Raw genomic sequence first — 25,305 nt, 5'->3', positions numbered from 1 at the left:
ATTTAGCATGAATAATGCATTACGCAACAAGGTTTCACTGTGATCTAAATTCATCTGGATGCCTTGATACAAGCCATCCACATGGCACAATAGCACAAATATGACATATTCACCACAGGCGTTGATTGTGGAGCTAAGTGACGTGGCTCCAGTAGAAAGGCCACCTTTGGAAATTGCTGAAACAATGGATGCTGAGGACAAGGCAGGAGAGGAAGCTGCAGTGGAAGAGGCTGCTGTTGACGTTAACCGCTCTCCAGACTCCATATCTAAAACGAAAAAGGACGTGTTAAAAAAACACACACATTAAGACGGATGTATAAGGGGTTTGATTATCAAGTATTTCACCAAGATATTCTGAATTTTGCAAAAAAAAAAAAAAGGCAACAAATGAATTTAAAAGACAACAGAATCAAAAGGTTTCCATATTTTCCCTTTACACTGGGGAATCTTATGATTGGATTTTATACTATATTCCCAAATATGACTGGATTTTGCTCGCTGAAACTATATATACTGATATAATATATGCAATCAACTGAAACAGGGTTCTTCTTGCCAAATATTTCTATAATACCAAACAATGAGAGAGAGAGAGAGAGAGAGAGAGAGAGAGAGAGAGAGAGAGAGAGAGAAAGAGAGATGATAAACAGAAACAGATACACTGTAGATATACAGTAGAGATAGATATAGAGAAATAGATAGCTACAGATATACAAAAGGAGAGGCAGAGGGAGAGGAAGAAGGAGAGCAATAAAATTATCTGGAAAATTATACACAGTTTTTCAAAATGGTTTTCATTTTTCTGTGTTAGATAGAGGTGTAGTCATGGCCAAGGCAGTTTCTACACTTAACGCATTCTTCATCTTCACATATGCAGTATCTTACATGCAAAGACAGCTCTTTTGAGTCAAGGTGTTCCCTTTGTTCTTTTCCTGGTAAGGTTTTGAGTAAACTGCAAGAGAAGTTGGGCTCCGCTAGTGAATTCTACAGTTTGAATTTGAATTCAAACCTGACAACCTATCTGACCCAACCAAGATGGGATTATTTATTAATTTATTTGAATCCCATCTTTATAATTTTTAGAAATAACTCAAGGCAGCAAACATATCCAACATATCTTCCTCCCCTTATCTTCCCCCACACCCACACCCCTGTGAGGTGAGTTGGACTCAAGAGAGAATGACTGGCCCAAGGTCACCCAGCCATTTTTTATAGCTAAGGTGGGACTAGAACTCATGGTCTCCCACTTTCTAGCCTGGTGCCATAACAACTAGAGGGGTGGCAAACTTGATTGCATTGAGGGCCGCATCAGGGTTGTCTTTGACCTCAGGGAACCAGATGGGCATGCTCAGAGTGGGTATGGCCAGCTCAACATCATTCATGTCAGGGGCACCTGTGGTGGCCTGGGTGGGCTTGGGGGGATCCTCCTGCAGCCCTCTGCCCTTGAAAATGGAGCCCAGGAGCCTGCCCTCTGTTTTCACTGGCAGAGGCACCGCAGGCTGGTTCTTCACTATTTCGAGGGCAGCCCTGTGGGATAGATCTAAGTACCCCGTGGGCCAGATCTGGCCCCCGAGCCTTGAGTTTGACACCCCTAAATTAAACCAAACTTGCTTTATGATAACGATCATCTGAATTGTGTATGCATTCTGTGTAAGTTCTTTGTTCCTGATTACGCCTTTGAGATTTAGGATGACTACGCAGTGAGTGTTAACCTTCATGGCATTCTGAAATTTCCATAATCAACCAGTTAAAAAACAGGAACATTCCGTCTGCTTTGGAGGAGGTAAATGATTGAAATGGTTATGGTGTCTGAGAGATGAAAAAGTGTCTGAGAGATGAAAAAGACAAATAAGCTTCTTCCTCCTTACAGCCTGCTCAATAAGAATGCCTTAGACCAGGGGTGTCCAACCTTGGCAACTTTAAGACTTGTGGACTTCAGCTGGCTGAGGAATTCTGGGAGTTGAAGTCCACAAGTCTTAAAGTTGCCAAGGTTGGACACCCCTGCCTTATACCTTCAGGGCAAATAGGCATTTTAAGTTCAAGGAAAGCTAAGAGCTAAGGCTCTTAGACAAGCATTTGCGATGGCAATAAAGATTTTTATTTGCAACTCTTGGCCATTGTCTAGCAGTTTTCCAGATTTTTGCAGCAAAGAAGCTTGTTTTCTATATGGCTATCGCCAGAACATCTGAAACATTTTTCATTTTTGTTTCACCTGAATGCAGAGCAAGCAAATCATTTGCTTTGTCTCAGCTGCAGCCAACCTGAATTGGGCTGACAGAACTTCCAGGACATAATGTTTTGAGTTTTAAATAAGCCACATTATTTACAGAGTTATAAATAAAATTCTTCTCTCCTCGGATTGACGGTTAGATTAAGTTATGGCACCAAAATTGCTGGACAACAACCAAGAGTTACAAATAAAATTCTTTATTGCCATTGCAAATAACAGTATACCCCTACATTTTCCCACATGTTATAACATATCAGGCCCTAGTTTTTGTCTTGGCTTTATCTTTACTTCTACTTGTGGGAGTAATAGTACAGAATCAACAACCATTTCACGATCCAGAGCTCCTCATTCCTTTTTGATCCGGAGATATTCTGATTCTAATATATCATGTATACTGCATATCCTGGTAAAGCTCATGATTTTATAGAAAAACAAAGGATTTTTGGATTGCTTTATGAACTTGAAATCATAAGATTTCAAATTATTTTTTTGCAATTTTAAAAATTGTACTGAGGAAGCATATATATATATTATTGTCAATGGTGAATATTTTGGATTAGATTTTTCTAAAGTAATGCACTGATACTTCAATGGCTCTATTTATGTCACAAAGAACATGGGCCTATGTTTTTGTTGAATATTTTAACATGCTTTTTTTTTAAAAAAAAATAACGTTTTAGAAATTATTCTATTTTTTTTTTGTCTTGTGTAGAGTATTTCTAATTTCAAATATTAGGTATAATATTTGAATTTATTTACAATTTATTTACAGAATTTACTTAACAGAATATCTGATGGCCAAAGCTAAATAAAAGCATACAAATATTGCCACCGGCACACAAGTACATATGAAACAAAAAAAAAACCCTCAAACATTTTAGTAACCCGCAATTATTTCAAGTTGTGTGAAAGTAATAAGACTCAAAGATATAATTCTATGACTTCTCTGAAAATAATCCCCACTGACCTCAATGATACTTAATTCTGGGTAGAATTCTTCATTGGCCAAGTGTGATTGGACACACAAGGAATTTGTCTTCGGTGCATAAGCTCTCAGTGTACATAAAAATACATTCATCAAGAACCATAAGATACAACACTTAGTGATAGTCATAGGATACTAAATAAGCAATCAAAGTCATACTAGGAAACTAAACAAAACAATATAAATCGTAAAGATACAAGCAACGAGGTTATAATCATAAGTACAAGGAGATAGGAAATAGGAAGGATGAGAAGAAGAAAAGTTAATACAGTCTTAGTAAATAGTTTGACAGTGTTGTGGGAATTAGTTGTTTAGCAGAGTGATTGCATTCAGGGGGGAAACTATCCTTGTGTCTAGTTGTTCTGGTGTACAACTCTCTATAACATCATTTTGAGGGTAGAAGTTGAAACAATTTATGTCCAGGATGTGAGGGGTCTGTAGATATTTTCACAGCCCTCTTTTTGACATATACAGGTCCTCAATAGAAGGCAGGTTGGTAGCAATTGTTTTTGCTGAAATTCTAATTATCCTCTTGAAGTCTTTGTCTGTCTTGTTTGGCTGCAGAGCCAAAAGTAATAAGACTCAAAGATATAATTCTATGACTTCTCTGAAAATAATCCCCACTGACCTCAATGATACTTAATTCTGGGTGGACTTTTTATAGGATTGCATCATTAATTAATGATGTCTCCCACTGGTTTCAATGGGATTAAAAACACACAGTCTACTTAGATGTAAGCCCCACTGTACTCCCAGTTAAATTAGTACAGAATTGCAGCTCTAGACATTACTAACTTCAGCTGATTAGAGCTCAATATAATTAACATTATTTATTACAAAAATTAATATTAACATGATTTTATGTTAATTAAGTAGGAAAAGCCTGTAGCCCAAGGGATATACATACGACTCCTGCATACTTCGTTTCAGGTAACTAGGTATTGAAATTAATATTTTATCACATTATTTTATTTGCCATATATATGCAGTGCTCTCGAGTATCAGGGATACCTTTTCACAATTAAACAATAAGATCACTCTTAAGATTGGCGAAGAAGATGATTTGTACTATGTGATACAACAAACTTTCTCAGAAACAGGAATTAATTGAAGACTAAGGACATGTAGTACCAGATAAGGTGCAATTGGCTGAAAAATATTTTTCCATATAAAATAGAATTCAGATATTCCTTACAATTACCCATTTAGGAGAAACTCACAAAACAATGTCCTCCACAGCCAAACTTTATGGCTTATTAAATGTTGATCAATGCAACTAAAATACTGATATTCCACCTAACCTGTGTCTGTAGTCTCTATTGTGTTTTGAGAGAATTTTGTTTTCAAATTTAAGAGTAAGCATTAATTGTACCCAGTTAGTTCATTACTCTAAACCACAGCAGATGGCTGACATTGTAAGAGATAATCCCTAAAAGAGTCATTAGTGAGGATCAACTATAATTAGACTGCAACCAGAAAGGTTCACAAGAGAGAATAAAAAAGTATCAATATAGCAGCTCTCCCTATGAAAAGCAACAAGTGTTTATTCCATTTTCCCCTCCCCCTTCGGCTAATGCATTATTGGCAAATACACCCAACTGTGTCAAATGAAAGAATCTTATTAGATAAAACATACCTTTGATAATACAATACTTGCCCCACTATCCTATTATCCGGGGCAGATTAATTGATTGATTGATTGACTGATTTATCTATCTATCTATCCATCCATCTATCCATCCATCCAGACAAGGACTGAAACTTGCCTTCTCCCATGAGCTTTAGAGCATCCAGTAGTGGGAGGTGCTTCAGTCTCCGCATGTTTAGGCTGGGCTTAATTTGTGGAACGCTCCTCCTCCTCCACGATACTCCTTCCAAGCGTTCCCCAGTTTTTTGCTCAGCCTCGTGAGAAATAGGCAGTGCTTATGATTCTTTCTTGGCCGAAACAGAAAAAATTCTTTCTTTGCTAGCAGGTTTGAAAGTTAATCAGCTTGTCTTTAGAATATTTTAGCTTTCTAATTCCATTCCGATTTCTCGAAGTTGGCTCGCATTGTAGAAACCGCTCGCATTTCAGGGAAACACCATTTCGTGCCCCGAAGCGGCAGGAGGCTTCGGAGCTGCTCCGTGCCCCCTCCCCACAGCCAATATTTCTACCCCTGCCATTCCGACCGATTGCCGCAGCATTTCTTTTACTCGAATAGCGGTGTGAGCTCTTCGCTCTCAACAGAGTTGTATCGCTTCCCCCCCCCCTCTGAACGCCATTTGGAGTGGAGGATTCAAACACTTAGTACCTTCCACCCTTCCCCGCCGCTTAGCCTCATAGGATAAGCCATTGGAGGCTATTCCTTTACAACGCGGGAGTTTGCTGCTGGGGAGCACGCCAAAAAAATTAACGGCCAGAGGCCATCTTTTCTTACCAGACCTCGTGGCTGCGCGCCTTTATTCCTTCTCGTGCTGTGTGAGGTAGCTCTGCTCGGAGCAGAGGTTCCCTTCAGAGATACTGGGGACCATTATACCCTCGTCTTGGTTTATTCTTCATTCGAGGCTATTTTTACATTTAAATTGTTGGCTTAACCCTCACAGCCCAATCAACCCAGTGGCACAACAGCGAGCACCTAGGCCTGTGTCCACCTGTGCAGGGAAGCTGTTGAAGGCCTCTACCCTTTCAACCTGGGCCTTTAGGTGTTCTCAATTTGGCTGTTTGGTCCGCTCAGCACGTAACATCGTGCCACTTAATTAATATTCTTATACATATTGCCATATATATATACATTAGTAATAATAATAATAGTAATAAATTTCTCTTCAGTATAATATTTTAATTTCAATAAAATATTATTACTGAGATATGACTCATTTTAGATAAGTATTATTCAAAAAAAAAAGAGGAAAGGGGGCAATAAAATCATCATCAGGGCAACTGGTCTGTCCTCAGATCAGGCCCCTGGGCGTGCCAACCACCTTCACAGTATTGCATTATATAACAAGCATACTGCAATTTCAATTGCAATCGAAATGGCAGATGGTAGCAGTTCTCAGACCTCATCCTTGAAGGCCAAAGCCAAATCTCAACACAAACCTAAGCAGGCTAAAGGGAATTCTAAAGCCTCAGAAAGGGACGCTATCAGGCACCATAAAGCTTTACAAAAACAGATAGATAAGCGCACTCGGGAGATGCACAAAGTCTCACAGGACTTCCCCTCCTCCAGCCCAGGTCCGTCTACCTCTTCCCACCCTCCTCCTCCCCTAGATTTCTCCCTCTCATCCAGGTGCAGCTTGGCTCCCCAAGGCCAACAGCCCCAAGTACCTGGGACACCGACCACAAGAAGGGCTCCCAAAGCCACATTCACTCTGACGGCTGCTGGTCTTCGTCAGGGCGATAGTCTTACAGAGGATGAAGGCCTGGATGGAGCTAGCAATCTGCCAGGGAATCGCAGCGGGGCTTCAACATGCAGTTATGACCAGGGAATATCCAGCAATCACCGATCATGATTCCCAATTGCTGAGGTCATTGACCAGGTCGGAGCAGCACCATACCCAGGTACATTTACAAGGGAAGGTTCCCCTCCAAGGGCCGACCAAGGAGGAGGAGGAGGAGGAAGAAGTGGATCAAATTGATCAAATGGAAGAGATTCAATCAGGATCAATACAGGACAGTGAGCCCATCAGAAGCAGACCCCTTAGAAAGGGGAATGTCTGAGGATCAGGGTCTTGTTCCTGACCAACCTGTTTTTACAGGCTTATTCCGCCCACAGCTTTTCAGATCTCTCTTGTTTAAGGCAAAAAATATTGCACGCCTAAACAAGTCAACCCCTTCTACCACCCCAACTCCTTCGGAAGAGGGACCAGAGGATCTAATTTTCAACCAACCAGTAGTTGAAGCAGAGGTGATCCCAGTTCCTCCCATGTTTTCGAACCTGGTACAGAAGCAGTGGGCCTCTGCAGCGGTGTACTCAGCCCTCACTGGATATGACAGGAAACATTTCAATTTGGCCCCTTATTTCTCAAAATTATTGAATACTCCCGAGGTAGATCAACCTATAGTGGGATTAGCGTCCTCCTCCATTCCCAGTGATGAACTGGAGGCATTAAAGCCGGAGGAAAAACGGGCTGAGCTAGCCCTACACAGAGCCCATCAGCCTGATGCAAGGGCCATCAGAGCAGCCACGGCCGCCTCCTTCTTCACCCGTTCGTCTCTCAGATGGCTCCACCTCTTACAGGAACATGTCCCTAATTCTAACCTTAGAGCGCATCAAGATATTGCTAAACTTATTGCAGCTGCTGAATTCTCAGCCGATGCAACTTATCATGCAGTCAAGTTTTCAGCCAAGGCCATTACTTCACATGTCACAGTGTGACGCTTGCTATGGTTAAAACATTGGCAAGCCGATTTTAAGCACAAATGCAAGCTGGCTTCATCCACAATTGTGGGAGACAGACTGTTTGGCCCTTCCCTTGATCCGCTACTAATTGAAACCCGTAACAAAAAGAAAATTCTTCCTTCCCTTTTTCGGAAGTCAGATCCTAGAAACCCTCAGTCCTTTCAGAGGGGATCCTTTCGACCCTTTTACCAGGGATCCTTTTCACCCAGATACCAGAGACCCCCATTGTTCAGACCAGGGCAGCAGCCAGACAGGTCCGACTTTGGGGATAGGAGCAGAAGGGGTGGTCAATCCAAAAGATCTTTTCGGAGAGCAGGAAACAGGCCTTTTCGGTGTCCAAGACAACTCCCTGGACCCGACCCGCATTGGCGGACACCTTAAATTATTCGCTGACCAATGGGACTCCTCAACCTCTGATTCCTGGGTCAGAGACACGATCAGATTTGGCCTTGTGCTGGAGTTTCAATCCACTCCCCCAGATTTTTTCATGTCATGCCCTCTCTCCAGAGACCCGGTTAAACCTAATCTCATGGAATCGGCTATCCAACACCTACTGGATATACGAGCCAGCCAGCCAGTAGCTACCAATCAACGAGGGTGAGGTTTCTATTCACATCTTTTTGTTGTGCCCAAAAGTTCGGGGGGGTGGGGTGGAGAGCGATATTAGACCTGAAACGTCTCAACCGTTTCTTAGTATATCGCAAGTTTAAAATGCACACCCTGCAATCTATTTTACTTGGCATCAGAAAGGGTGACGTCCTCACATCCATAGACTTGACGGAGGCATACCTGCATATTGCTATTCAGCCTTCCCACTATAAATTTCTGAGATTCTGTTATAATAACCACCATTTTGAATATGTGGCCCTTCCTTTTGGATTAGCTTCTGCCCCTAAGCCCTTCAAAAAGGTTCTCGCAGCGCTAGCTTCTCATCTCCGAGACATCCCTGTACGACTCCAAAGTTATCTTCATGACATCTTGATCTTATTATCTTCCGCCCACCAAGCAGTCAAAGACACTCAGAACACATTACAATCCCTACAACAACACGGGTTCTCAATAAATTGGAAAAAGAGTCATTTAACACCATCGACTCGGTTAACCCACCTGGGGGCAATCATAGATATGGTGGAAGGTAAGGTTTACCTGTCACCAGATAGACTAAACAGCATTCAGCAATTAGTTAAAGAGGTCAGGTGTCCCTAGCTGAACTATCAAAGAGGGTGTCCCTAGCTGAACTATCAAAATTGTTAGGCAAGATGATTTCATGTATCTCTATCATCCCTTGGGCCCGGCTCTACACTAGATCTCTCCAGTGGTTCCTGCTTCCGCTCCGGCCGAAGTAACTCCAAACACAAGGTCAGGGTACCACCAAAAGTCCTCATATCTCTCCTCTGGTGGACCAGACCAGTCATCAACAGAGGCTGCCTCTTCAAGGAGCCACACAGATTTACCATCACCACCGATGCCAGCTTGTTTGGATGGGGAGCTCACGTTCAATCGCTCACAACCCAAGGCTGCTGGTCCGCCATAGAACAGTCATGCAGCATAAACTGGCTGGAGCTTCGAGCAGTACACCTGGCTCTCCGCAGCTTTCTTCCACAGGTACGCAATCAGCACATACTAATACTGACCAACAACGTAACAGCCAAAGCTCACATAAACAAACAGGGGGGCACAGAGTCAAAATATCTCACGCGAGAAGCGGAGCGCTTGTGTTGTTGGGTGGAGACCAACCTACTTTCCATCACAGCAGAGCATATTTCGGGTCTGTTGAATACACAGGCAGACTGGCTGAGCAGGCCCACCATTGATCAATCGGAGTGGCGCCTCCATCCCTCCCTGTTTCAAGAAGCGGTCAGGACATTTGGACAGCCAGTGGTGGACCTGTTCGCTTCCCCCCTCAATACTCAGCTCCCAAGATTTTTTTCCAGGTACCCCTCACAAGGAGCGGAGAACTTCAACTCGCTCCACTGTTGTTGGCCCCTGGGACTTCTTTATGCATTTCCGCCCCTTCCACTGGTTCCCAAGGTCATCCAGAAATTGCTAGACGGGAGGGCGGAACTACTTCTAGTAGCTCCTTACTGGCCCAGACGTGGTTTGCAGACCTCCGCAGTCTCTCCATGTCAGCACCATGGAGAATTCCGCCAGCCAGGGTTTTGTTAACTCAGGGGCCCCTTCAACATCCGGACCCTCAATGGTTGCACCTGACCATCTGGAGGTTGAGCGGAGTTGTCTGAAGAGCGAAAAGTTTTCCAACAGTTATCGCCACCATCCAAGCCACCAGATGCCCCTCAACAACTCGCATTTACAATGCCACATGGTCCAGTTTCTGCAAATGTCTCGAATTGTGGCTCAAATTCTAGAGTTCTTGCAAGAGGGACTTGACAAGGGATTATCACCTAATACGTTGAAAAGACAGGTGGCGGCCTTGGCGTCAGTTCTCACTTGTGAAGGTCTATTTTCTCTTTCCCATCATCCACGCATATGGACTTTCCTTCGAGGAGCCACAAATTTACGCCCTCCAGCAATACACCATTATCCCACCTGGGACCTTAACAAGGTCCTTGTCGCACTCACCAAGGGCCCTTTTGAACCCATGAAATCGTCAAGTCTATAATTTCTGACATATAAAGTAGTCTTCCTTGTAGCGATCACTTCTGCTCGTCGTATTTCGGAGTTTGCAGTCTTGTCTGTCAGACAAGATCTTTGTGTTTTCCATGCTGACCGGGTGGTCCTTCGTCTTGATCCTACATTTATACCCAAAGTTAACTCGGCCTTTCATAGGGCACAAGAGCTCATACTTCCTAATTTTTGCCCCAGACCATCCCAAGGGATGGAAATACAATGGCATAGGCTTGACGTGAGGCGAGCATTGCAAATATATATCAACTGCACAGCGGCTTTCAGAAAAACGGAGGCCTTATTTGTGTCCTTTCAGCCCAACACACAGGGATGCAAGGTCTCACTTTCTACAATAGGCCATTGGCTACGGGCCGCAATAGCGAAAACGTATCAGACTCAATCCCTGCAGGTGCCCAGGGGCATAACAGCTCATTCAACAAGGAGTGCTGCAACATCGGCAACGTGGGCCACACAGGCACCAATAACTGAAATTTGTCGAGCCACAACCTGGGCCTCTCCATCGCCATTCATTAGACATTATAAAATAGATGTGTTTGCATCTGCTGCATCTCTTCCTTTGGCAGAAGAGTTCTGCAACGGGTCCACAGGGACCAGGAGGAGATTCCAGCCAGACGGAGTCCCTCCCGTAGGACAAGCCAAGCTTTGGTATGTCCCACTACTGGATGCTCTGAACAGCTCATGGGAGAAAGGGCGTTGGTACTTACCTGACGCCCGTTCTCTTTGAGCTGTGAAGAGCATCCAGCCCCACCCCTCTTTTTCCGTCTGGTGGGGTCCTGTTTCGGCCAACGAGTTGTTAGGGCATTGAGGACGAGGGTGGTTAAGTATCTCGTCTTCGCCAAAACTGGGGAATGCTGGGAAGGAGTATCGTGGAGGAGGAGGAGCATTCCACAAATTAAGCCCAGCCTAGACATGCGGAGACTGAAGCACCTCCCACTACTGGATGCTCTTCACAGCTCAAAGAGAATGGGCATGTCAGGTAAGTACCAACGCCCTTCCCAGGCTGCTTTGTGATGAGCAGGGTTTTTAACAGGCAGGAATATCCAGCTGAACCGAAAAGGATGAATTGTGTGCCTCTTTTAACATGATGAGCAAAACCTGTGTTTTTCTCTCTACTAATTACTATATAAATATTTCAAGGCATTGAAATATTTTGGCTCAAAGAAGTAAATAATGTATTTCATAAAAACACACATGTTGTAATCCTTTTCAAAATGACAACTGCATATTGTGTAACAAGCTGATAAGTACACAGCATTGCTTTGTCCGTGTACCTTTATTTAAGATACATTTATTAAGAGAATGTATTGCTTTATTTTATGGGAAGTGAATTTCACAGCACAGGATCTGTTCACACGTCTATCATGTTTCAGATTTCTATTGCTGGGCGTTGACTGGAAAGCACTGGTCCCATATCGTCTGACAATTTTTTTGGGGGGATTAGAACTGTCAAACTGAAATATCCTTAACAAACATAGTTTCCTTCCTATATAATTTAAACTTTAAAGTTTTAAATTTAAAACTTTAAATCATTATTACTTAAATCCATATTTTAAAATAAAATTTATAGTTGTTATAGTATTATTTCAATAAATAAAAAACAAAGACCAGTGGTAGTTTTTCAGGCAATACAAGTGCTTCTTTAGCGAAAAAAAGTTATGTTTTAAAATATGTCACTATTTGCCCTTGATTCTTTATCCCATAATTCTCCCCCTCCCACAACAGATTAAGGATGGGATTTCTATGGCTTAGAACGTTTCTTTGGTTAAATCTGCATTCTACTGAGGGCAAGACATTTGCAGATGTTGATCTTATGGATTCACATGCCATTCAACTATGGACAGCCCCATATGAAAATAATAGACTTCATGCTACAGGCAATTAATGGGATACAAAAAGTGAAGAGGATACAATCTCTAAAAATAACAACTATTTCTTATCTGATGGTTTAGTATAAAAGGTTTTGATGGTTTAATGTAACAGGTTTTATATAAAAGGCATGGCTAATATAAAAAGGCATGACTTCTCCAATCACTAAAAGCAACAGCTTTTTTTTAACCTGATGGTTTAATATAAAAAGCAAGGCTTCTCCAATGGTCACTTAGATATCAAATACAGTATCTAATTGAAATAATATGGTCTAAAAGTGCCCAGGTCTTAGATGCCATAGAGACCCTTGATACATTTAAGTTAGAGCCAATATTAAGTGGAGGTTGAATCTTCACGTGCAGCAGATATTTTTCTTCGAATCAAGCTAGAGGTTTTCTATTGCCTGATTAATATCAGGGTTAACTACAGTGGTTGCTATTCGAATTCACTGTATAGTACTACCAAATCGTATTTAACATAACAGGAAGCAAAATCTGTTGCACAACAGAAATGTCTTTTTAAAGATTTCTACTTTTGTTTAGGAGAAAAAACTCTGTTCAACTGTTACTATAGTGAACAATACAGTTTTAGTTACAATATGAATAATGACTTGGGATGGAAAAGAATTTTAGATACGCAATGTGATCACAAACTCATTCTCTGCTTTGGAAAATTGGTAGACATTATGAGTTGAGTCAATTTTCATTTCCAGAATTAATTTAGTTCTTTTTTTTTTCACATTTTCATCTAGATGCATTGGGAAGAACAACAAAATAAAGCAGAATGCTCATTTTCTATGTGCCTTTGTATTATTCCTATTAGTATAAATTTCAGGAACTGTTGCTTTTCATTCTCTTTTATTTTGCTGTTAAGAGTCCCCTGTAACTCTTTGTCCCACTTCAGGTTAACAACAAAAAATAAAAGCCAAGAACAGTATCTGTGAGTATTTAAAAACAGAAAATATTGAGAAACAAGAAAAGCTGTACTATAGCGTAAGTAGGAGGGACCACCTCTCCTAGTTACTGGTCACATCCACCTGACCTACTAGAGCGGGGAGACAAGGAATATTACAGGTCCCATCCCCTAAGGAGGTACATCTGGCAGGATCCAGAAAAAGGGCCTTCTCCATGGTGGCTCCCTCACTTTGAAATATCATGTCTTCAGAAATTAGACTGGCTTCCACTTTGACATTCTTTCATAAGGCCCTAAAGACTTGGTTTTGTCAATGGCCCTGGGGAACCCAGAGAGGGGTGCAGCCCATCAAATGGCTTATTTGACCCTGTGTTGTCATCAGAGAAGGGTGGTGGGAAGTTATTGTTTTTATTGTTTTTATTTTTTAATGTTTGTTTCTAGACTGTGTTTTTATTGTTTGTAAGCAGCCTAGAGTCGCTGTGAACGAGTAGGCAGCTATATACATTTTATAAATAAATAAATAAGTAAAACAAGAGAAAACAAAAGCCATATACTATCATCAACAGAAAAAAGATCTGGAAAAAAGCTTCTGACCAGTCTCAGCCAAGAGTAGCAACCCCCCCCCCCCCTTTTAAGTGCTTTAAGAGTTACATAGAGAAGAACATTTAGGTTCTATCGTCTCTGAACTTACCTCTGTATGGACTTAATTCATTTTTTAAGAACACAACTTAGCATAGAAATCACAGCTGCTGGACTTAAGTAAGAATCCTTTGCTTTTAGGGAGTAAAATCACTGAGCGTACTAGCATCTCAATTATTTAATCAGGACATCTCCTAATTAATTTCCCTGAAGAATTTTTTTTTTAAAGGCACTATTTCTATAGGCTCCATCTGCCTGGAATGGATGATAGGAACCATATTTTAATCTGCTTTTTCCACTATGTCACACATGTCTGTTTGTGCCATCAGTTCTTATTTTATTTTCTTCCTTCTTCTCTGTCTTCATCTCATCTTCAAAACAAGTACCAAAAGGAGAAGCTGTTTTTGTTGACTTTTTGCTATATAACATTTCACTGTGGCTGGCCACATAAAGTGAGCTTAGAGAAGACATTAGTGGTGTTTTTATATCACCTTCATGACGTCCATGATTATGAGTCGTAATGCAACAATGATTTTTTTTAAGAAAAATGGGTAGGATTTGACCAAAATGATTAGAAAGAAGAAACCTCTGGAGACATACAAGTTCAATGTCACAACACATCTCTACCTTTGCACAATAGACCTTGACTCTTACGCTCAGGCTTCTGTCTTCAGAGAACAAGAATTACAGGTAATTAATTTTATTTCTTGACACAGTCCTTATATAATTGGCATAAAATGAAATGAAGTGCCAAAAGAAACAGAAATAAAAGTAATGAAATTTTGCTAAAACCTATTACATTTCAAGCATGCTAAAGAATTGCAAATAATGAATCTACTCAAAAAGATAAAGTGGCTATCCTACTAAAAATTTAGAATAGAATAGAATAACAGAGTTGGAAGGGACCTTGGAGGTCTTCTAGTCCAACCCCCTGCTTAGGCAGGAAACCCTACACCACTTCAGACAAACGGTTGTCCAATCTCTTATTAAAAACTTCCGGTGTTGGAGCATTCAACACGTCTGGAGACAAGTTGTTTAGAGATGGGTGAAACTGTGAAATTCTATTTTGCCCCATTTTTTATTTTTCCAAGCTTAGTTTCATCCTGTTTTCTGATCAGTTGACTATATTTAAAAGTTAGCATTAAAAGTTTCATCGATCTTTATGTGTTTTTAATTGTAATATATGAATTTTCATAAATGGTCTTTAGCACATTTTGGTATATACATCCTCCTCCTAATCTACCTATTTTACATTAATACAGTACAATAAACAAACTTAATTACAGATTTCAGATACAGGAAGTTTTCTTTCTTGATTCTGGGTTTATTGATATTTGAGAACTCTGGATTAGGTGAATTTTCCTTAAAATGCAATCCAAACACTTCTACTTTTCTATTTTTATACATAATTAATTTATGGTATTGCCACATTTTATATCTTTGGTCTAATAGTACAAGGAGAAGGTGATTGACTACTAAAGAAATATAGGTAGTCCTTGACCTACGACCAAAACTGAGCCCAACATTTCTGTTGTTAACTGAGACATTTGTTAAAGAGAGTTTTGTCCCATTTTACGAACTTTCTGGCCACAGTTGTTAAGTGAATCACTGCAGGTGTTAAATTAGTAACACAGTTGTTAAATGAATCTGGCTTCCCCATTGGCCTGGTTTGTCAGAAGGTTGCGAAAGGTGATCACATGATCTCAGGACACTGCAACCAGGGGTGGGATTCTACCGGTTCTGTCCGGCTCTGTAGAGCTCTGAAGAGCAGCAGACATAGAACCAGTTCTATGTCTGCTGCTGTTTTGGCCCGCCCGCCTGCCCGGGCTCTTACCTGACCTTTATTTCCTGCTTTTTCAGCCTCAGCTGCCGTGCGAGGCACAGCTGCGGTTGAAAAAGCAAGGAAAAAAGTGCTTTTTCAAATGCTGCTTCCCTGCACGCAGTACTGCTCAGCTGTCCAGGCAGCAAGCTGACGAAGATTTACACGCGTACACAGCGTGCAAGGAAGCACATCGTAAATCACCAAACTGGTAGTTAACCCTGTCGGATCCCACCCCTGATTGCAACCATCATAATTATGAGTCAATTGCCAAGCGGCCGCATTTTGAGCCCATGACTATGGGGTGCTGCAATGGTTGTACTGTGAAATGACTAAGTGTGAAAAACGGCCATACCTCACTTTTTTTAGTGTTATTCGAACTGTCACTAAATGAATTGTTGTAAGTCGAGGAAATAGCATGTTGTGTATCTAAGGATTTCAGAAGAAAAATAAGGGACTTCTTATTTTCTTATTTAGAAGAAAAATGAATCCCTTATTTCTTCTCATATACTAGGAAAGTTGCAGTTCAGTTCTCAAACGCCACAGCACTCTCAGTCTCTCTTTCATGGATGTTCTTTTTTTCTTCCCATATTCCTTATCCAAAATGTTCTCTTGCATATACAACAAGAACCAAAATAAGTGTGACTCTGTAAGAATAAAGTTGATATAATTAAGCACTCGAACTTGCTTTTATGGTTAAGTGAGTCCTTGGAATCCTTTAGAAAAACTACAACTTAGTGGATTTTGATAAAATGGACTGTGCATACAATGGACCCAATTTCCTTGGCAATTTTGCCTAATATGTGTAATGACATAAATGATGTCACTTGCATCATTTTGAGTAATGATACGATTCATGCAAATGGCTGCAATGACACATTTTTGCACTTGAGAGATGTTTGTGAATAAGGGAAATCCTTTCCCTTAATTGATCTGTCAAAGTAAAGTTTCACTATGCATCTAAGAAAAGGCATACACTGCTAAAAGCAGAGCACTAACAGCTCTTTCTGATCACAAGGTTTCCTTGGTATAAGCTCTTACGCCGCATATCAGAGATGAGTGACAGCTGTGATATTTAAAGCAGAGAACTTGGAACTCTTGGAATAGGTTAAAAGGAATCTGATGCTCACTTACATTTCTTATGGGGTTTTTTTTAAAGAAACATTCTTTCCAAAATTGTTTTAAAATGATATGGCAGCAGGACACAGTGAAGACAAGATCTGACATTTGAAAGTCCTTAACACTGCCATTATAATAAGAGGCACAAGATGATTTTTTTTTTTTGATTATCATTTGTTATTTGTTCGGTGGTGTACAATGAAACAAAACTGATATCTAAGACATATTCATAATTTAATAACCTAAAATAAAACAAGCATTCCAGCATCCGTTAACGCAGAATATTAAAATCAGTACCAATTGTAATTAAGAGTGCTGAATCCTACTTGGTAGTTAAAAATGGGATAAGGCTATTTTTATTCACTACAACACGGGTTTAAAATCACAACAGACAGGGCAGGGCAAAATTCACCCTGATGATTATCTAAATTTGTAGCTATGACTTGTGGGACTGTCTATCTCTGATCAACAAGGTGCATACTCCAGGTCCCATCTATTAAGGAGTGTTATCTGGTGGGATCTAGGTGGCTAGGGAATTTTGGGAGTTGAAGTCCGCCAGGCTTAAAGTTACCAAAGTTGGAGACCACTGTTCTAGATGTTAGCATTGTCCCAGATATCGGGATGGCGGCTGGCCCTGATGCCATTAGCCTTTTGTAAAGCATTAAAGATCTGGTTGATGCTTACAAATATTGGGCTGTAAGCTCTGTTGGCTGATTTGTCCTACAATTAGAAGTGGAATATTTTTACACCTTTATTTTCTTGCTATGGATTATTTATACTATTCTCTCTCCCTCCCTCCCTCCCTCCCTCTCTCTCTCTCTCTCTCTCTCTTTGCTTTTCTTGGAAGCCTTGTCCATCACCTAGAGTTATAATATTGTGAAGTAGATGACTGTATATCAAACAAACACACCCCATAGCACAGAAGGTTTCCATGTGGGGGAAGGGTTCAAATCCGCACAGAGTCAGGATTATTATAAATGGAAGGCAAATACATCTGGACAACTGCTGAATATTCTTTGAACAAAGCAAAGGAATTGCACATCTGGAAACACGCTGGCAACTTCAGTGCTGACAATTGAACTAAATACTGTAATAACAATATCAACATGTTGATACGATGCACTGATCTGGTAAAAACCTCACTCAGTTCACTGACCCCACATTAAGTTTCATCTGAGAAGTGAAATGTACTAATTTTATCCTGTGCCACATTATTATCAAGTCAGGCAGGGATCAGACAAATACCACCTTCATACTGCTTTGAGAACCAGAATACTTTCCAGGTGTAAGACTTCATCTCCCATCATTCCTAGAACACATTTAGAAGGCACCAGATTAGGAAAAGCTCTTCTAGATTAGCAAGTGTTTAACATCATCTAATCCAAAATAGAGGTTTAGGCATCTTAATTAATTTTGCAGAGTGATCTTAAATGCCTGTTCCCTCAGATGAACGCCCCATCGCATCTCGTGGATCTTGATTCCCAAACAAGCAACAGGATCACAGCTTTATGCAAAACAGAAGCTAAACCCTGTTAATTGAAACCAGCAGCCGTTTCCTCCGTTCTAAAACCGTGGTGCCCCTTCTGAAATTGTAGCTCTCTTCAACAGCCCAGGGTGCAATTATATGAATGACACAATGTGTGTGGAATCACACTGAGTAATGCTTACCGCCTTGAGTGCATAAAGCTGAAGCAAAGGCAGCTGAGCTTGGGTATCCATTCTTTTCACCGCGGCCCTTTCAGGCCCGTCTTCTGAAAGGCCACAAGCACAATGAAATGGAAGGAGGGAAAGCTGAAGACGTAAAACATACTCTGCTCAGTCTGGACCATTATTACCATTTGAGGGGGGGAGGAAAGTATGATGGGAATGTTCTTTTCTCCACAGAAGTTGCACAGTGTAGGGGAGGGGACTTTTCAACCTTCACCAATACTGATCTGAATATTGTTAAAATTAGTCAGAACTTCATAAAGTACAGGAAATAAAACAAACAGAGGGGGGTGCAGAAGCTGCCTAACCTTGATAAAAAAAATTCAAATACTGAACTGGATACTATAAATCGTCCAAAACAAGCATTGGATATATTTTTTAAAAAAGAGGAAGAGAAAAGACTGTAATTGATAATGACATTAAATAAATTCTGAAATATCTCTACCACGGTTGGTACCATCATTTAGTCCGTACAAGAAATATAGTACTGCATAGTGTGGTCTAGTGGTGAAGGCACTAGGCTAGTAAGCAAGAGCCATGAGTTCAAGTCCTACCTTAGGAATAAAAGCCAGGTGGGTGATATTGGGCAAATCATTCCCTTTCACTCACTTCACAGGGTGATCGTGGTGGTTATGGGGAGGAGGAAGGAAGAGTGTTAGGTATGTTTGCCATCTTAAATTGCTTATAAAAATAATAAAGGTGGGATATAAATATAATAACAAATAAAAAACAATAATCATAGTCATGCATTCAATACTACACTGAAACAAATAACAATGTGCACTTTGCAAAAATAGCAAAAATATTTCAAAGCACATTTTGTAGTTTCAGAAACTTCACTGTTTGGTTCTTTCAATTTGGAAAAGTGTTATTTCCTGGGAAAAAAAAATCATTGTTTACATAAGCTAATATAAACTAAGCTCACTATGATTATACGGCATTCTGGATTTGTTTTTTATAAAACTTGATATCATGTTTTTATTAGTATAAAGACCTAAGGTATACAATGGTATTATTACTTTACAATGATAGAAAGCATTTTAATTGCAGTCATTTATGTATCAGAGGTTTGTTTAGAAAAACACAAAACATAAAATTTACAGCATTTAGGAAAAAATCTTATTTTTAATTTTAATTTCAAAATATGCATAAATAAAAATTTAAATTGAATCGATATAATTACTAGTAATGTATTAGGAGGTAGTTTGGGACATTCTGCACGTATACTGTGGTTTTTACTTTCACATGGTAGCTTTTTTTTGTATATCTTTTATATCCCCATTTTCTTTTGCCATTAATAAGGTTTTGGGATTGCGTAACATCATACAACATTGCCTTAATTCTAATTCTTAATTCTATTTCCATAGACTGATTTATTACAATAGAAGCATCTACTTAATTCCATAAAATTAATTATTTATTTATTCTACTCCATTTTAAATGCTAAAGGGCAAAATTTTGGCATTCAATCTGTCATAGAAGTAAATTGAAAAAATAAATACACTTCTAGATGAAAAGATGATAATTATTCCTTTTCACAATCACTTGTTAAATGAAACCTCACTAAACAGATAATGTTTTGCTCTGTTTTCCTATTACTATATAGCAGCTATTGCTAGTCATAAAATATGAGCACAAAGACTTATTCTTCCATTAAAACTTCCATTTCAGCTGCAGAAACTATTTAAGAATAAAAAATAGATCACTGTCCGTTATAGGCTGAATACTCTGGAAGTTCAAGGAAAGATGGAGTAAAATAGCACTACTTAAGAACTATTTAGCATGACTTACGATCTAGTTTTTTATTTAAATTCATTATAGCTCCCATTCCAATAAACTGAGGCATTTTCAGAATTAAAAAATAAAATAAACCCGTTAAAAACCTATCAAAACTACATGTAAATCTCCCCTAGTCTCATTACTATTTACTTAATAAAAGTGTTGATCCCTGATATTTCTTTTATCATGACATTGAAGATAGTAAACACAATGTTCTCCAATGGTATTTCCCAAGGCTTGTTCAGGTTTGTTGAAGTGGTTGGATTATGTGCCCTAAATGCCTCATCAAGGGCTCTTCTTGCTATTTACTTACTGTTGCAAATTCACACGAGCTTGCTCAAGACTTAGTGCCCTAAACTACATGATTGGTGCACAGTATCAGCTTATTCATTCAAAGCACAGCTGTTTGATCTAAGTTTTTCTTCATATGCTGAAGGCTTATAACCTCCAGATCTATGACATCCGTAGTTAATTCTATACATTGCAATGTAATCCAGGTAGTCCTCAACCTGCAACCACAATTGAGTCCAAAATTTACGTTGTTAAGTGAGAAATTTGTTAAGTGAGTTTTGCCCCATTTTGTGACTATTTTGCCACATTTGTTAAGTGAATCACTGCAGTTCTTAAATTAGTAACACGGTTGTTAAGTGAATTTAGTTTCCTCATTGACTTTGCTTGTCAGAAAGTCACAAAAGGGGATCACTTGACCCTGGGACACTGTGAGGTGAGTATACTATCAAGCATCCAAATGTACATCACATCACAATGTGGATGCTTCAATGGTTGTAAGTGTGAAAAACAGTCATACGTCACTTTTTTCGGTGCCGTTGTAACTTTGAATGGTCACTAAATGTACTGTTGTAAATCAAGGACTACCTGCATGTGTAAAAAGAGCTGGGTTTTACCAATTCTTCCTACTTTGGAGATAAGTTCTCTATTGTAAATATGGTGCTAAAATTATTGTTAGTCTTATACTCTGCCTTTTTAAAATTTTATGTGTTAAAATGGTCGAACATTATTCTATCAATTTTTCAGGGGAAGGACAAAAAATAGATTATGGTGCTGCATTGGCCTTAATTTTCGTCTCCTGTCTTAGTGGGAAATACTTCATCTTATACGGAGAACTCGTTGCTAGTTCCATCGATTCTTTGAAGATACCCACTGCAGAGAAACCACCTTGGAGGCTAGTAATACCACCGCAAATAGAAGGCAATAAGAGATGAAGGGCTGCAGTAGGTAAAGAGGATTCTGTGGGAGCTTAATACTCCAACTGATGTGAGTGCTACCATTAGATAAAATACTAATGTTGGATTATGATCATTACTTTGGATTAAAATGAAACTAAGTCCACTCATGAAGACACCTTGATGAACTTGAGTTAAGAACTGTTTTATTTTTACCTGGCTTGATCATTACCCTCACGCATAATACAAAAGCTGACTGTGGGTATTGCATGGGAAGATCTTCATATAAAAGAATAGGAACCAGTTAGGATTTTTTTTATTTGACTTCAGTACTTTTTTAAAAAAAAATATCCACAGAGACAATTTACCCCAAATAATGAAGATTACCACTACCAATTACCATTGGTCTCAACAACTTAGAAGAAGGAAAAAATTATTATGAGTGGAAGCTTGAGTGAACCAGAATTAATAAATTGCTTATAGATTTGGAGTACCTTGGCTCTGGCATTATAATTGGTTTTTTAATGCATGGTATGGCATAGAGAATATTAGAATACTCAGTAAAATTTGACTTAACCTTCAGCTACAGTTCATGGAAGTGCACTGAAGCATTATAACAGCTTCAAATCTGATTGAACAATTGTCATCATTTGTCTGGTACTTTCTATGAACCATGTTCAAAGCGGCTCTCAATTTTAATACAGAAACACATATTTTACACTTACTTACACACTCTTTAAATGAGATGGACTTCAACTCCATTGGCTGAAGTACAATATATCTCAAGGGGAAGGCTGCATCAGCCATTTCAAGGCAATAACATTTAATAATGATACAAATATTAGTAATTATTTAACAGTGTCTGGCAGTGATTTGTGTGTAATAATTTTGACATAACCGAACATATCTCCTCATCGTTTTAAACTCAACTAAATGGATGGGAATTTGTGACAGCAAAACAAAGGGTTCAGGCACAACAGCAAAGCAGAGGCTACTATGAAATTGAATTTAAAATGGTCATCATCACTCACTAGTTTTCCTGTATATTATCAACAAACAACCCCAAGTTGAAACCTCCCAGATGCACTCAGAGTACAGGAATCTATACCAGCATATTCACTGACCATCTGGTTGGGAATTATAGTCCTAACATATCTAAAAGGCGCCAGATTGATGAATAGACTTTTTAAAAAGGATCAAATGAGTAGAATAGAGTAGAGTAGAAAACAAGGACGGCTCCATTTTCTAACTGATTTTTTTTTAAACTCCAGCTAATTTAATATTTATATTAGAGTTAGCACAGAAGTATTTAATTTTAATAAACAGTATGTCTAAGAAATGCAAAGCTTTTTCAGTGAGATACAGCAATGCTCTTCAGCAATTTACATTCCCTAATGTAAATGCCTTATTTGCATTACAACATAGGCAGAAAAATAATTCTTCTTGTGATTTAAACTTCTGAAGGCTTCTAGACTTCTCATTAAGTCACTTCACAAAATTAACCTTTACCACTAATTCCATCAGGAAACTGCATCAAAATGTGATTACTTTCATGACTTTCTGTCACATCCGTATAACAATGCTTTTCAGCCAGGACCCATTGCCTGATTAAAGAAATCTCAGCCAATCAAGAGAAAGCCAGACACAGTTAATTTGTTGGTAAGCTAGTTGATATTCCTAGGAACTAGCTTAAATATTGTTTTGCCGGCAGCACTGAAAATCCTTAACGGTGTAATACGTACCTAACCTAAAAGTCCTGTAATCTAGTTCCAGAAGCTTTGATGATGCAAGTTTTCTGTCAACAAATGAAAACCTGTCCCCACTCCTCACCTGTCCGTTAGCAGGATCAGAATATCCTTCATCAGCTATTTGGTGCAAGTAATATTTCTCTGTTAATCTATTCACCAATTAATCAATTCTAAATGCATCCATACATAGTTCAGATTTGGTCAAGAACGTTCCATCTTTCCCTCAGAGATTTACATAGAAACCATCCATCTTGATTCCACATCTCTATCCCTCAAAAGCACTTTGAAGATAGCTGAGAATTATTTCCATACCCACCAGGAAGATAACCCAGCAGCTGAACTGGGAATAAGTCTGTTCATCTTTTGAACCTAATCAGTATTATAAAAGCTCCAAGGTCCAGAATTCGCTTTATAGTAGCTAATGCTACTAATGAAAAAGGGTATGAGGTCCCAAAGAGAGGAAGAGATACTCTTGCCACAACCAACATAACCTCATCCATATAAACGTCTTCTGAAAGAATACTGCTTTTATAGATGAAAGGTGTCCTGTTCCTTCTGTAGAAGATAAACTAAAGTACAGTAAAGATTCACAAGTATCTTGTTCTGCTGACTCTCCTGAAGTAGCCTTAATAAGCAACTACTATAAAGACTGGTCTTATCACAAAACTAACCTGAAAAAAAGCTTGCTTATGTGTGAAACGTACTTTGAGAAGCCTCTCAGTACTTAATAATTCAGGCACAAAGTTTGATTTTTTGAGGTTAGAGATGAATTGTTTACTTTGACAGTCATTCCATTTTAATAGCTGTTATCTATGAGACACAATTCCATCATTTTTCTGAATCCAGATGTTTTCTATGGAAATCCCTGAGGTTTACTTCCATGATTGGAAAGTTCTTGTTTCATCTTAAACATGACAATTGCTACATAATTCTAGATTTCAGACATTTCATTACGACAGTACCTAATGCAGAAGAATCTGCGCATAGCACAGATGTCGGTATAATGATTTAAAACTGTCTTTTAGTGCTACCCATTCAACTAAGGAGGCCCCCATCTGCAGCAACAGGATTCCAAGGTCATGATGCTCCTGGAGGTGGTACAGAAAACTATAACGAGCGTTCATATTATTTTGAGTTTAGAAGGCACCTTACAGATTTGACATGCTTTGCGGCCTAACAGCTTAGAGACCACGAAAAGGCAGATGGAGAATCAAGAAGAGGAAGAAAACAGCATGCTTGAGCAACCGAAGGGGAAATCAAGACAGGATAGTTCTGATAACAGGTCAGGAACTAAAGGAAACGTGACCAGAACTAAGCACTAATTAACTTGGGGTTTGGGAAAGTACAACCACAGACATATGATATTCCCAGTACTGAACAGTGGTATGGGTAAAATTAGACTGGGTTCAATTAAGTGCTTTTTTTCCTGGCTTTTTTTGTGAAAAGGTGAACACAAAAGATTTTTCCAAAGCTAGAAAAAAAGTTATGCAGAAAAGAAGGTATATAAGTTTAAAGAGTCAATTGCAATCAGATTTTGAAAAGCACTATTGAAAGAAGATTTTAGGGTAAAGACATACTTCATAGACAAAAATGTATATTATGAACAATCAGCACATGAAGAGCCCTCTGTTATGCAGGGTGGAAACCTTAAATAAATAACAATGTTTTGGGAAAACAAACATTTCAATCCTAAGAGCAGGTCATTGGCATATTAAACAGGTTTATTCTGGCTATACTTCGAAGGTAGAGGACCATTCTCAAAGTGGCTGTTTGAGACAACACGAGGGACAAACATGATAGTTCCAAAAGAGTTTAGGCTCCAGGTAAAACATAGCAATATTAATCCGATTTGTGAAATTATGCTTAAATCTTTTCCCACTATCTCAATATGCATCTCATATGCAGATTGCATAGCTGGATTTTCTGGTCACAAACAGCCCTAAAAGAGGGCTTTTAGATCTTGGTTTCTCCTCTGCTCGGCATTCCACTTTCTAGCTGGCTAGGGTGGCGCTGTGTCAAGGGACTGCATATTCAAAATCAAATTATTTCTAGATGTATCATGATCTTATGATTTGAACTCTGGCATCTTCAATTAAGGAAGAATACTGTAAATGAAAATAAGGGTTAGAAAAACCCTATCAAAAACAGGTGAAGCTGGGGAAGACCAATGACTTGACATGTTTACTTGATTACAATCCAACCACTAAACCTCCTGAGTTTTACTGAGGTTCTGTAACTGATACTGTATAGCAAAATACCCTGTATTTCTAGAATTTGGGAAAACAAAAC

The 25,305-nt window shown here is 39.3% G+C and overlaps 1 protein-coding gene across 35 annotated transcripts in view; it reads right to left on the bottom strand.

The window, feature by feature from the left end:
• Positions 1-25,305, bottom strand: part of BAZ2B (bromodomain adjacent to zinc finger domain 2B) — a 233,378-nt gene that overhangs the window by 100,132 nt on the left and 107,941 nt on the right. For 33 of the 35 annotated variants that reach the window (XR_015740773.1, XM_087920145.1, XM_087920148.1 and 30 more), the window contains one exon: positions 114-266. The exons of the other annotated variants lie outside the window; for them this stretch is intronic. Coding sequence is in view for 32 of the 33 variants with exons in the window: in XM_087920119.1 (XP_087776245.1) it covers positions 114-266 (153 nt within the window). In the remaining variant the exon portion in view is untranslated. The remainder of the gene's footprint in view (positions 1-113; positions 267-25,305) is intronic. 35 annotated transcript variants of the gene reach the window in all.

This window comes from Pseudonaja textilis, chromosome 1 (assembly GCF_049901715.1).
Source record: "Pseudonaja textilis isolate UNSWEBS1 chromosome 1, rPseTex1.2, whole genome shotgun sequence".
Classification (NCBI taxonomy): Eukaryota; Metazoa; Chordata; class Lepidosauria; order Squamata; family Elapidae; genus Pseudonaja; species Pseudonaja textilis.
This window is presented reverse-complemented; position numbering and strand designations above follow the sequence as displayed.